The following is a 13,853-nucleotide window of genomic DNA, read 5'->3' on the forward strand; positions in this document are numbered from 1 at the left end:
ACCGCCCTGACAGCGACATAGCCGTCAGTGAATCTAGAACGCACCTTCGCGTGATGTAAAGAGGGGGGCGCTGACATCAGGAACGGAAGAAAGCTCTGAAGGACTGAAAGACAGGCCAGCGCCTTTTCGCGGGTCGGGCAGATATATAATACACGCTCTTGTCCACTTTTCAACAACTTTTCTACCACCATCACTTTCGTCGCTCAGGGCAAGCTCACAATGCGGATACTAGCTGTCTTAACGTCAACATTTTTCCTATGGAGCTCTTCTTGCATCGCGCTTTTCGTGGTTACGCCGAGCGCTTCCAACGGCTGGACAAATCAAGGGCCACAAACGTCAGTGCAATTCTTGCCTTATCCACATCATGTTTGGTTGACCAAGGCTTTCTTCATCCCCAGCGTCTCCTGGCAGAGAGTCATCACTGACCCTCTCGATTTCGCCATTATTCTCACAAACCAAGTAAGTGCGCAGACATCTTCACATACCTCCATTTTTCGACCGTTAAATGACTTTATTATCTAGAACCGCAGCTTATTTCCGAGTGATCAAACACTCTCCCTCCTTATTGATAGCAACCTCCTCACAGCGAGTATTTCTCCTCCAGCTGGCGGATGGCCTACACCTGGTGCAGTTTACCGAGTAAATCTTGTTTTGAGCGCAAATTACCCCAACACGATTTACGCTCAATCGAACGAATTCACGATCTTTCAAGCGGGGTCCACGACTACTAGTATTACCGGCTCCACGTCGCCATCACTGTCAACTCCATCTTCGTTACTATCAATTCCATCTTCGTCGTCGACCCATCCTCCCGTTTCGCCGGCTTCTCCAGTCGACCAATCTGTCTCGTCTTCCAAACGAAAACTCCACAATGTCGCCATTGCCCTTGGTGTTGTCTGCACCATTCTGGCACTGTGCATAGTAGGCTTGGCTGCAATGTGGTATCGTCGACACCGAGCCAGTCAGCACTTCCCAGGCACGGATCCCAGTCAGATTTTTCCTGGTGAAGTAAATTCAAACCCGACCATTGAGGCCGTTCCTCTTAGCAAATCTATAATCGACGCCACTACTCCTCAGGATTTGGGGAATAATTATGAACGCGGTATTGCAAGATATAGGGACTCTCCTGATAGCATGGCATCTCCCCTAGATGGCAGCCGCGATAATTTACAAACGTCATATCGCCTTAACGCGCAGGGGCTTGACGTACCCCCTCCCTCTCTCGCCCATAAAACTTCACCCAGTGCAGCGTTCGCGTCCAATGGTAGCAACCTGGCATCAACTGACGTCTCCCGCCCTGCCGAATTTCTGAGTCGCCCGGCACAGGGATCACCATCGCGCTCTCCGTTTGCGACTGACGGAATGAGGTAGCGAGAACAATTGGATTAGCGTGACAGCTGTCTGATTCCTTCAATCATAATGTTGCTTTATTCAAACGACAAATATTTTTTTCCGCCTCTGTACACTGGGGACCCAAAAGATAATTAAATAACCATGGTACTTATTGTCTACACCCTTGAAAAGTCTCCCGAACGTTCTCCAACTAAAAAGAGACGCTGACCCCCACCCGAGTCGAACGGATGACCTTGAGGAAACCAAAGCTATCCCCATGAATATAAGACTGGAATCTCACGCTCTAATCCACTGAGCTAGGGGGCCGATGCTGTCATGATAGATCACAAACGGAAGCTATAGTTGAGAAGAACTGCATCTCAGCCTTATAAGACCGCTTGAAAGGCTAATCTCCATCTATTTCTAGCTGTGGCTAAGTGCGAGTCAAAATTTGAAATGGATGCTCGTGTTGTCCAAATAAGAAGGTACTAGCAATTATTTTCAAGGCACTAGTAATTACGAATGAAGAGAGGGGAAATTTTGCACTGGTTGAAAGAAAAAAGTTAAGCTTGATAAAAAATGTAGATGGAAACAAAAATCAAGGAAGAGTCTTGCAAACGACATTCGCATCCCATGACTCCGAATTGACGCCCTTGTAAACAATGAACAAGTCATTAGGGTCGATTATCTTCTTCAGAGCGAGGAGTCGGGGGTAGTGTCTGCCCCAATAAGCACCTTGCCAGTCTACCTCAAGGTCATCGGGCTACGAACGATATTATCAAAGAGTGGATGATCAAAGACATACAAGCACTCACCTCGTTAATGTATTGACCACCGAGAGGGACGGGGGCCAATGCGCGCAAGGGCTGGATTTGATCATAGACGCCCTGCTTGATAGCTTGAATCTCCGCAACCGTGGCATTCTCTGCCCATGCGTTCGCAATGGTCATGTCGCTGATGGTGGTACGCCAGGCGGGGGTGACTGCAGCAGAGTCTGGGTCGCCTTGAGCAACAGCTCCTCCTCCAACCAGGCTATGGCAACAAATAAGTACTTGTGGGTTACAGTCACATATGGAAAACATACAAGGGACGGCTAGCGGGAATTCCCATCCACGCCTCAGCAAGCGCAGTCGCGTTATTGTCGAATACGTCACGAGGAATGAGCCACGAAGAGACGGTGATGCGCAGGCCGCCGGCGTCTCCAACAGTGTAATTAAAGCCAAAGCCATTCGTGCTGTTAATAAAGTTGTTGTAGTACCAGTCTTCAAAGTCGCTGTATACGATTTGTTTGTTCAGGGTAATATTCACGCCCGGGATGGCGGCTGAATCACTGATGAAGGATTGCAAGGTCGAATTCGCCGTGGTGTTGAAGGTAGGAGCCCCTTGAGCGATGAGGGTCAAATACAGGGTTTGGTCTTGGAACGGCCAGAAACCAGCCCATCCAGAGTCAGCGATGCTGTTGTGATGTTTGTTAAAGGTTTCAAGGAGCTGGAAGTATGATGAATTCGAGCTCGCAGTGGCAGCGTAGAAGGCAGCGGTATACGGAGGATTGGGGTGAGTCCTAAAAGTGGTTTTCAACACGACCCCGAAATTGGGTCCTCCGCCGCCGCGAAGAGCCCAGAATAAGTCGGGATATTGATACTGATTCGTGACGACAAAAGAAGCGTTAGGGAGGACGACGGAGAATTGGAGGACGTTGTCGACACCTTTATTGATAATCAATAAAATGAACCAGAAAACTCGTTAAAGCTTACCAAGACCGTAGTAAGGAGACAAAATGCTATGGCCGCCGCCCAAGGGCCATCCGGCGCCCGCACCGACAGTTCCGCCTGCGCCAATACCTCCAGCAACGGTACGGTTGTTCTGGGAAGCGAGACTGTACAAGGTACCCCACTGAACGCCAGAATCGATGGTTACGGCTGAGGAATAATGTCAGATATCGCTGTGGACGAAGGGATGCTACGTTACACACCACTTTGGCCAGCGGTGCCACTGGGAGCACCTTCCGGCACAAACGAGTCGGTGAACGTGTAATCTTGGAGATTATGCATGAAGAGTTCGACGGAACCGTAACCGAACATGCGACCCAAATTCTCATGACTATCGCGTGTTTCGTCAGCAGCAAGTAGAGAGAGCGGAGATGAGTGGCTTACCCGTTGTTCTTGACGACCAAGTGTAAGTTGTGAGTGGTGGCAAACCTGATAGTGTGCTGTACGTCGGCAACAGTGCTAACGTTGATTGAGTACGAGGGCACTCGTCCTTGGTAGCAAGTGGCATCTGGTTGGGGGTCAAAGACACACTGCTGGACGGTGTCGTTGGCCACGAGTTCCATATAATTCGTCCATTGGATACCGTTAGGGCTTGCCGCTAGGAAGGTATGACTGAATTGTTGGGCTGTGACGGCGGCGCAAGCTTGCGGGTCATATGCCGGAGACGTTTTGTGGCAGGGAGCGCCAAGGGGCAATTGGTTCGAAACAAGTGGCTGGCTTAGATTTTTGGCAAATGAGGCCCAGGTATCAGGACTGGGGAAAGAAGGGTCGCCAGGCAAAGTCTTGCATTTTTGCCATGCAATTGCTGCGTTGACAAGTAGAAGGAGGAGAAGCAACCTTGTCGACATGTTCACGAAAGATAGGCGAACAGAGGCGAGCTGATTTTACCCAGGAGACGAAGTCCCAGCATTTATACATCTAGCTTTCCCGACATCTTCGTAGCCGCAACTCGGCGTCCATTGCAATGATACCCATGGGCCAAGTGTCGCCTGAGTTGGGAACGGCAAGAGATAGTCATCAAAACAAATCAAGTTAGAATGCAGTCGGCTGATATCATCCCTACGGCCGTGGGAATCCCGCCTATACGCGTCACCCAAGAATAGGACTTTTCAATTCCACTCACTTCATGGATCGCCCAAATCGCTGTCATTTTTGCGGATCTCTTACAACCCTCACGAATTATATGGGACACCTGCTCAAACTTTCGCAACAAATGCTCCTCCCTGTCTCGCAAGAGCGCCCAGGTGCTCGGCAAGCACCCCTCCCAACCACTCCGATTGTTATACGCTGCGCTCACTCGGAGTAGCAATGCTGTACTCGGATCTATATCTCCAAGGAGGATCGGCCATGATCGACGACGCGGTAAGCTCGGTTAACACCTTTCGCACTGTTTGAGAAATCATAATCATTTGCCGTTGGTACAGAGCATTCGACTTTGGCGACATCTTTGACCCACATGCAAGTCATCTGGTTCTTGAAGCAGTCGCGGCTAAGTATTAAAGTAGCCCACCTGTGGTGAGTGGCAATTGAAGTCGTAACCCTTCTCCAATATGTTCGTGGCATTTGACATCATTCCGATAGTCACCACTGTCGCGATTCTGGCCGCCCTGTTTATTAATAAATTACTTACGCCCCCGCCAGAACTTCGCCATCTGCCTCGCGTTTCCGTTCTACCTCTCCTCTGGAGCTACATTACCGGTGAAGTAGAGGACGCGCGCATCAAAAGGCTCATTGTTCCCTTCGCAAACAAGGCGGACGAAGGGGTCGTCCTTGTTTACGCTCTCGGAAGATGGATAGTCCACGTACTCGATCACAAGGTATTTATCAATTTGAAATTTGAAACGCAATTAATTGGTCCTAGATCGCGAAAGACATATCAGCGGACGCTGTAACTTGGCCCAAAGAGGAACCCCCCGGTATGAACGCTTTTACCTACACCTTTTGTTACAAGCTGATTCATGAATAGATGAAATGTTGCTATGGCGATTTGTTGGCCGCACTAATGTCATCCTTTCTAACGGCGTTAACTGGCAACGGCACTCCCGCGTTGTCAAATCCGCACTGAATCGAAATGTGCCTATTGAGAAGTTTGCTTCGCTCACCAAAAGACTCTTCTCCGTCATGGGCGACGGCGGACGTCTCCGTTTCGACGATCTGACAATGGTGAGGGCTGCTTTGATCATGATTTGCGCAATCAAAAGTCTTGACATGTTTACTATTTCTCTCTCAGCGCTTTACGCTAGACGCAGTTGGTAAGTGACTTTTAGCACAACACTAACAGAGGCAAGCCGATTCATTTTGTGCCTCCTATCAGGCACAACCGCTCTTGGACATGACTTCAACACCATCGTCGACAATCACAGTCCCTTCGTGGCGAAATATAACGAGGTCATGGACAGCATTGCTTCACCGTTGTACGTCAACAGTTTTCTACGCACATCTCTGGTCTCTCATTCGAAACCCTCCCAGATTTTTGGTATTCCCAAAACTCGAAACCTGGTTCCCCCGCAAGCACGTCATTCGTAAGATCGACGATCTCGTGAATGACTTCGGCAAACTTCTAGAGGACAAAAAACAACGTCCCGGCAATGACATGCTCACCTATATGCTTGAGGAGGTGCGTTAACGCCAGTTCATGAGCATGACCATTTTTGGCTGACTCTCTTCATGTATAGCCGGAGATGACCGACGAAGAGTTCCGGGATAACATGGTCGTCTTCTTCATAGCCGGGCATGTAAGTATTGCAACGTTTGTATACTCTACCATCATTGATCAAGGTTTGAAAAGGACACGACTGCGGGCGCAATGTCGAGTTTCGTTTATTACCTTTCGAAACACCCAGAGGCACAGGTTCGCGCTAGAAAAGAAGTCGTTGCGGCTCTGGGAAAAGATGAACCTAACATCGAAAATCTGCGTCACATGCCTTTCCTTCAAGCTTGCATCCGAGAGTCCCTCCGGATCAACACCCCCATTGTGAGTTGTTTGTCGTTAATGGTCATTTTATCACCAATATTGAGGGCTATTATTCCAGACCTATGTCGTCCCTCGTTCCTCCGAACGGTCTGTCCTGCTCAAAGGTTCTAACGGAAAGTCCTATCACATTCCAGCTAAGGCATCTGTGATCATGAATATTTGTGCCATCCACTACAACGAAACTTATTGGCCGAATCCGTACAAATTCGACCCTACAAGATTCATGAACCAAGGCGATGGTGAAGAGGCGCGAATCGACGCCAGTCTTTGGCTGTACGTCGTCCTTCATGACTGTCGAAAATTATTTTCGATCTTTGCCTGTAACAGACCATTTGCCCTTGGCCCCAGGCAATGTCCTGCAAGGAACTTTGCCATGTACGAGCTGAGGACCTTGGCGTCGATGTTGCTTCAACAATGGGAATGGAATCTTCCAGCTGACTCGCCTCATCATGACAGCATCAAGAATGGTTTCTCTCCATTCGCATTGAGTCTGCCTAAAGATATGGATATTATTTTCCGCAGGGTTGAGCAGTAACTTACATGTTCCCTGTCGTACGCGTGTCTTTGAATCTAACTATCCCGACGTTATTTACACTGGCCGAATGAAATTTAGATAACTTTTTTCCTCCTTTCAAACCAACGATCAGCGCGACCTTTGAAGAGTTGTACGCAACCACGCAAATTCCAAGTTATACTTTCATTCATTTTTGAAAATCTCGGAGAGAGGTTCATATGTCAAGTCCACTAATGATAGTAAATTGGAATTTACAATGAGCTTCTGCAGTACAATTGTTGAGCGCTTTGCAAAATCCGTGATTGCTCGGATACGGTAACTTTAAAAAAATTCGTCTCGTTCTACTTGTGAGAGATTGACGGGGCTCAAAATTCGGCGGTTTTCTATACTCTTCATTTGAAGAGAAACTAAGTACTTACATGAGAGATTTGAATGATGAATTACTCCGTTTTGTATATCATATTGTGAATCCTCAGGCCAGAAATTACCATTGAGCTTGGGAAACGATAGCACGGGGTTGACTCAAGGTACTACACCTTGCTAGAGATTCAAAGCCCCTGTTTTCGATTATCGACGCTGCTTTGGTCTGTTTGTTTCACCAGGTACCGGAGAACACCGGAGCAAACTCAAGTAATCACTTGGTCCTGAACATCAACACAGATTCTAACCTGCTCTACGCGCCACTAAGATTCCGAAGTTTAGCGAGCAGATGGTACAAGGCGTTTCAAAGAACATGTCCACGGCCGTATCAATATTGCTAGCGCGGGTCTGTGATGATTCTCTGACTCTCAGTACCCCGAGTGACTCTGTGGTCCTTTGCTGAAGCACACGGATTTGCGTGCATATCCACGCTCAGACCGACAGGGTAGATTGGTGTCGAAGCACCTTACGCTAGCTCTGCCCGAACAAAGCCCTGGCTCCGAGTTTGCTGCGGTCGGAAGTTACAATCGGACTTAATCTTAAGATCGTGTTCAAGATAATCGAGATACGCAAATCCCTAATGTCTGGCGCGGAAACATATATCTTGGGGGGGAACTTCGATATTCTGAGCATCTGCGTCCTTCGTTGATCCCCATTCGAAATGCCGCTGTCCTCTATACCTGCGACCACACTCACGGTCCTCGCGTTGGGGCTGCTCACCTTTCTAATCAAACAATTTGTTTTCCCTTTGTATAAACGTTGCGCGGCAATAGGCCACATTGCTGGGCCACCCTGCGACAACATATGGACTGGTGAGGAAGCTTGGCCTCAATCATCCACTCTGGCTCATCTTCATACAGGCAATTGGCATCAACTCTTTCATAAGAACGCTTGGCAATTCAAAAAGAGCATTCAGGAGACTTACGGTGGTGTTTTGAAGATAAATGCCCTCTTCGGGGTTCGTACGCTTTTTCCTTGTTCATCTTTTTTCGACGACACGAATTTTTTGAACACTGCAGGACCAGCAATTATACATTACTGATCCCTTGGCAATAACTGCCATCTTTCAGGCAGATCGCCCCAGCTATGAAACGAACGCATATCACTTGCTGTAAGTCTTGCCACACGTGTGCTACATCAAGAACTAACATCTTGTAGTCGTAGCCGTTTGTCCTTCGGTTATGGTTTGGTAGGAACCACAGGTATTTCAACCGGTAACGCCTGAAATTTGCATCCGTTTAATATTGATACAGGCGCTAAGCATTTGAAGCAACGCCGATTGATGGCCCCGTACTTCGCATCGAAATACTTGCGCACATTGTTGCCCGTGTTCTATCCATTTGCTTACGAGGTAGGTGTCCATCCTGTTTCGGTATACTGCAATCATATAGCGTGTTTGACGACAGCTCTGTGATGATATCGAAAAGAAGATCAAAAAATATGACGGCGTCATCAATATGCATCGCATGATGTCTATTGCCGCCCTTGAGTATGTTGGCACCGGTCTCGGGTATCGCTTCGATGGGTTGAACGAAAGCAAGCCGAATGAATATAACGATGCCGCCAAAGCTTTGAAGTATTTTACCGATTTTATGCCTCTATTTTAACCCGTTCATCCCCTTGTTCAGCCCCCTTACTTTCAAACTCTCTACCTACCGTGCCTTTCTGCCCTACTGGGTTCAACTCGGCCCCGCCTGGTTCCGCAAGAGATTGGTTGATTGGGTTCCCTGGCCTGACTTGCACCGAGTGAAGGCAGTCATCTACAGAATGGACGACATTGCTCAAGACATTCTTCAAACCAGAAAACAGGCCTTCGCCGACGGTGAGAGTTACGGACGCGATATCTTGAGTGCTATTAGTGGGTCCGTTGCATTATCTCGAAGGTCGTTAAGTTGATGTTCGCCCCAAGTGCGCTACAACGACGAGGCCGAAGACGATGAGAAGATCGACAAGGATGAGATCATTAGCCATATCACGTAAATGCACCATAAGTGAAAGCTTGCGGAACTTCGCTGACTTCTCTTGCCTCCGTAGGACGACTCTTTTCGCAGGTCATGAGACAACTGCTGGGGTGCTTTCCAGAATCATACATCAACTCTCCCTTCACCACGATGCTCAAGAAAGACTCCGCGAAGAGGTGACTAAGGCTCGTGAAGCTAAAGGTGACTTGGAGTTTGAAGACTTGCTGGAGCTGCCTTACCTCGACGCCATCTGTAAGGAGACCCTTCGAGTGTGAGTAGCTGTTTCCACTTGTTCGTTCGCCAAACAAGTACTCAACGACATCCAGTTACCCCCCTGTAGATCAGCTCTACCGAACGTAAGTTTCCATATTCATTATGTTTTCTTCATTTCTCACCCTCTCACCAGTTCTGTCAAGCCGACTGTCATCCCTATTTTATATCCTATCCAATCCACAGATGGAAAGGAGCTTCGCGAAATTGCCATAGAACCAGGAACTGATACGATTGTATCCATCGTCGGTTATAACCGCAACAAAAGCGTTTGGGGTGCAGATGCTGAGGAGTGGATTCCTGAACGTTGGTTGGAACCTTTGCGTACCAGCGTCCTCCAAGCCAAACTTCCGGCCGTGTTTTCTCACATGTACGCCACCCCTCCGATGTCGTCGTCCTGATTTTTGTATTGACGACGCTTCCTTGCAGGATGACTTTCACTCTTGGCGAGAGGGCTTGCATGTAAGTCACCCGCCTTGCCAATGTTTTTTTTTACAATTCTCTAATTACAATTCTACAGTGGTTACAAGTTCGCAGAGATGGAAATGAGTACGTGAAGCCTGCGGAACTTGCGTGTGTTTTGTTAACCATATCCGTGCAGAGCTCATCTTGTCGGTTCTTTTGTCGAGATTCAGGTTCTCCATCGACCCCAAGAACGAGATTTTCTGGAACATGGGTGGAAGTATCACCCCGATTGTCAAGGATTCGGGCCAGATTGAACCTACCCTGCCCATCAGAGTCAGCGTCTTGCCAAAAGCCACTGCTTGATCGACGAAGACGCCGTATTCAAATTACTAGTAGACGTATCGCAATTTGCCTTCTTTGTATTTCATACAAAATAACTATTGCAAATTGCTTTACCAACTCCCATGTTGATTGTAGTGAGCCTGCGACTCAGTAACACAAGACATTTTCCGGGCTGCATACTCTGTGCGCGGAAGTCCAACAAGACTTGAGCAGATCCTCCGGGTAAATTCTTTTTGCAATGCTAGAGACAATCCAGTGCGGTTTCCGAACTCCTGTTAACGTTTAGGACAGCTTAGGCCATGGCAATCACACGCTCTAGTACTTACCCCCAACCGGTACCCCAGCCTCACATGCGCGAAACCTGCCATCAGCCGAGACCCACTCTACCACCGCACAATTGAATCGCTAAGTATTCTTAGTTTTAATGGTTCCCTTTGTTAACCCTGGGGCGTAAGTCATGACCGTGACGCCGGTTATTTCGAAAAGTGCTACTAGTAGCGATATGTCAAGTCGCATATCCACTCCCTTCGCATCTCGATCTCGAGTGACTCGGCATTGGCATGATGTTAGATCGGAATTCTAGACGGCTAGTGGACAAGCTGATGCCCTTCTTGAAGTTCTTCTGATACGGAACTGGAGCTCAATTGAGTCAACATATGAAGCCGCTTGTCATGATCACTGAATACCTTCCTCACCGACCGGTCACCCTCGTGAAAATCGACATATTTGGCTATCAAAAGAAAATCATTCTGGATCCATCTGGAATATCAGCTTCCATGCTTTGCCGAGCGGTGTGCACATTATATGAGGTGGTGCTCAAAGGTCGAAGATAAGGCGTTCAAATCAGCTTAGTCTTCTCCTTCATTCATCGGCAGCTAAGATCACCCCCACTCAAAATCGTCGGTTTGTGTGAGGGCCCACTTCATACTCATGTAAAGTGATCAAATTGTGTATGTATAGTCAAGATACAGTCTCCAATTGCGCAAAAAGAACAGCTAGATGGCCTTGATTCTCATCGGGACTTTCGGACCCTCGCCCACTTTACCCTTGACATAAGGCACGACTGTGATACCAAGGCGCCATTCGATTTCTTCGGTAACCGCTTCAAACGAGAAGTGGGGCAGGATAACGGACAACACCAGTTCTGATTAATGCATGCTTTTAGTCGGATCGCGTTGCACGAGTGAGAGGAAGTAACTGACTGATTTCTAGCAAAGCGAACTTCATTCCACTGAGAGAAAGACAAAGATTCAAAATCAGCAAATATCATGGGTTCACAACCAGATAAGCCACTTACGGGCATGCTCTACCGCCGCCCAAGAATGTCATGCTAAAAAGGGGACATAATCGAGTTCAATCAATTCTTAATGGATGATGAGATAGCCACTCACGCATTGGAAAAGATACCGGGCATCTTTACACTGTTCGCGGTACCATCCAACACTGCTTTCCCGAGCCACCGTTCAGGCTTAAGTTCACTGGCGTCAGGTCCCCAAATCGCAGCGGATCGGTTGGCGGCGCCCAATCCAACGTACACCGAGGTCCCCTTTGTGATGAGGAGCTCCTTGGTTTCTACACCAGTCTTGGGGTCGCGGATGGGGAAATGGAGAGGGACGACGCAATCTTCAATCGTCCTGAGGCGACGCGCGTAATATTTAGAGATGTAACTTTCGATTGTTGGATGGACCAACGACTTACTGTCTCCATACGAAGGTAACCGGCGCGAAGAGACGGAGGGCTTCACGGCACACCGCATCTAGCAGAGGGAGCTCATTTAATTCATTGTAGTTGAACCCTTCATCGCCCTTGGCCTATACGATGAAGCGGGTCAACATAGTTTGTTCTGGAAATAAATTTAATATAGCTTACAGCATGAGCGTCGAGGAGTTCTTTGCGCAGACGATTTTGCATGTCATTGTCGTTGGCCATCAAGCACAGGAGCCGAGACAGTGCGCCTGATGTCGTTTCTTGTCCTCCAAGGACAATGGAGCTGCAAGAGGGTTCAAAACAGCTTTATATCCCGAGGACGTCAAGCAAACCTCATGTTAGCGATAACAACCTCATCGGGCATTCTATCGTCGTCGTCCGCAAGCTGATTGGCGCTGACTGAAATGGGAAAATATTAAAATATGAAGGGGTGTCGTCGAAGGCTAGACGTACTGAGGAGGGTTGCAAGGTCTTTACCGCCTGAGGTCGTTTTTTCGAGCTCAGATATTCCGCCTTCATCCAAAACCTTCTTCTTCTGCTTGAAGAGATTCGCGCAGACCGGATGCATGGTGTCAACTCCCCATTTAAACTTTTAAACGCGCATGAAGTTGACATTGATCCTTCGTACAAGCTGAAAGGAAGGCTCACCTTGCGAGCGGCAGGCCATGGTAAATAGTAAACTGCATTGGATAAGAATCTGCGCAACCAAAGGGGCTCCAATTTCCTCCATGATTCCAAATAAGGAAGAACAAAGAATATTCTGCCAGCCATTGGGCTTTCGTAGCGGGGTCAGATCGACACCGAAACACCTGAAGAGAGCAGCAGTAACTCACAGCACAGTTTTCAAAGCCTCGTGAAACTCGGTGAATTCACGACTGTTTTTGTCAAAGGAGTTGAAACTGTGGCCAAGCCCTCCCTGAGAAATGAGCTCGAGAGCGGTTCTAGTCAGATAGTCGAGGATGTCGATGACCCGGCCGTCCTTGGCATTACCGACGTCCGCCTTGAGTTTGTCTCGCAGCTGGAATTGCAATATACTCAGCGAGCGGTAGAGCCCAAGGAGATGACAATCAACCCACCTGATGAGCAATCTTGTAGAAAACTGGAGAGAGCTTAGATACGAAGGAAGCGGTAAAGACAGGATTCATTAGGCGACGCTGTTTCTTGTGTTCAGCGCCTGTAGCTCGGTTAGATACTACTACTTCTCGAATGGTGTGATCGACGACAAACCATATACTGATGCAAGACCATCACCATGATGGATAACACCAAAGAGACTGTAAATAGTGATCAATTTTCAACGTTTACAAGAGCTTAGAAAATCTGACCCAGAGAATTCCACAGATTCACGGAAGTTATTTTGATTACGGACGAGAATGGCATTAAGAGCAGCGGGATCAGTGACGTAGAGACCATCAGCTTGAAGCTGTCATCGGGAACATCAAACATGTTTTCGATCGCCACAACGAATGAAAAACGTACACCGAACATGCCGCCCCTCAATCTGGCGACATGACCATACTTCTCGCACATGGTATAGTGATAATCGTCGAGTGACGTCTCGCCATGCATGTCGGGTAGGTATCCTGAAAGTGCACATGGTCAGCAATGTTTCACGAAATTGGCGAAGCTCGCAGCGTGAAGTCTGACTCACCAAGGTTGGTCTTGTTAATGGGACCAGGTATGTGGTCATAGGGACCTTTCTGGCGAGCGCGAGTGACTATCGAGATCAGGACGATCGTGGCTACCGCGATGCCAGATGCCAGAAGAGGTCCGGGGAGGTAGCCCACCGTAGGTGCTACCCCGTCGATGAAAGAGCCATTTGTGCCCACAACGGGTGGTGCCCTAAAGAACGAACTGATGACCGACATTTTGGACGGGGCCAAGTTCTAGCGACTTGGAATTCTCGCTCATGATAAACCGAATGCTTTAAACTGGGAGCGATTATCCAGGGGTTCGGTAACCGGAATCCGCAGGCATTCCCGTTCTGAATTCTGGTTGGTGTGAAGAGATGGCCGCGGACATTGGTTGAGAGGTAGTGATGGTTCTTACCTGGGTTAGTCCGACGTGCTCCGCCAGTTGAGCAATTCAGTTATCACGTGATGTTCATCTCCTCTTGAACGATCTTCACACTTCATTGCTATGTACTTGAAGCGCTGCAA

The 13,853-nt window shown here is 48.2% G+C and overlaps 5 protein-coding genes across 5 annotated transcripts; 3 read left to right on the top strand and 2 right to left on the bottom strand.

Annotated features, from left to right (window-relative positions):
* Positions 1-219: 219 nt before the first annotated feature.
* LACBIDRAFT_321452 (uncharacterized protein) lies at positions 220-1,371 on the top strand (the record flags this gene model as incomplete). Its single annotated transcript, XM_001873716.1, has 2 exons — positions 220-459; positions 523-1,371. 2 exons carry the CDS (start codon positions 220-222, stop codon positions 1,369-1,371), a joined length of 1,089 nt encoding a protein of 362 aa, XP_001873751.1.
* Positions 1,372-1,930: 559 nt separating this feature from the next.
* Positions 1,931-3,949, bottom strand: LACBIDRAFT_228706 (uncharacterized protein; the record flags this gene model as incomplete). The annotated part of the gene is made up of 6 exons (XM_001874365.1): positions 1,931-2,095; positions 2,148-2,383; positions 2,424-3,038; positions 3,087-3,251; positions 3,308-3,432; positions 3,486-3,949. 6 exons carry the CDS (start codon positions 3,947-3,949, stop codon positions 1,931-1,933), a joined length of 1,770 nt encoding a protein of 589 aa, XP_001874400.1.
* Positions 3,950-5,072: 1,123 nt separating this feature from the next.
* Positions 5,073-6,610, top strand: LACBIDRAFT_243209 (uncharacterized protein; the record flags this gene model as incomplete). Its single annotated transcript, XM_001873717.1, has 7 exons — positions 5,073-5,244; positions 5,359-5,515; positions 5,571-5,718; positions 5,777-5,836; positions 5,890-6,139; positions 6,180-6,348; positions 6,403-6,610. The coding sequence occupies 7 exons, from the start codon at positions 5,073-5,075 to the stop codon at positions 6,608-6,610; spliced, it is 1,164 nt and encodes a 387-aa protein (XP_001873752.1).
* Positions 6,611-7,670: 1,060 nt separating this feature from the next.
* LACBIDRAFT_321455 (uncharacterized protein) lies at positions 7,671-10,008 on the top strand (the record flags this gene model as incomplete). Its single annotated transcript, XM_001873718.1, has 13 exons — positions 7,671-7,967; positions 8,080-8,120; positions 8,168-8,211; positions 8,263-8,360; positions 8,416-8,585; positions 8,638-8,867; positions 8,919-8,985; positions 9,044-9,241; positions 9,297-9,326; positions 9,377-9,610; positions 9,670-9,702; positions 9,761-9,789; positions 9,842-10,008. 13 exons carry the CDS (start codon positions 7,671-7,673, stop codon positions 10,006-10,008), a joined length of 1,638 nt encoding a protein of 545 aa, XP_001873753.1.
* Positions 10,009-10,982: 974 nt separating this feature from the next.
* Positions 10,983-13,263, bottom strand: LACBIDRAFT_302038 (uncharacterized protein; the record flags this gene model as incomplete). Its single annotated transcript, XM_001874366.1, has 14 exons — positions 10,983-11,131; positions 11,190-11,218; positions 11,285-11,317; positions 11,379-11,621; positions 11,686-11,798; positions 11,857-11,977; positions 12,027-12,093; positions 12,148-12,283; positions 12,343-12,469; positions 12,528-12,712; positions 12,771-12,868; positions 12,922-12,968; positions 13,020-13,117; positions 13,174-13,263. The coding sequence occupies 14 exons, from the start codon at positions 13,261-13,263 to the stop codon at positions 10,983-10,985; spliced, it is 1,536 nt and encodes a 511-aa protein (XP_001874401.1).
* Positions 13,264-13,853: the final 590 nt, after the last annotated feature.

This window comes from Laccaria bicolor, genomic scaffold (assembly GCF_000143565.1).
Source record: "Laccaria bicolor S238N-H82 LACBIscaffold_1 genomic scaffold, whole genome shotgun sequence".
In the NCBI taxonomy this organism is placed as follows: domain Eukaryota; kingdom Fungi; phylum Basidiomycota; class Agaricomycetes; order Agaricales; family Hydnangiaceae; genus Laccaria; species Laccaria bicolor.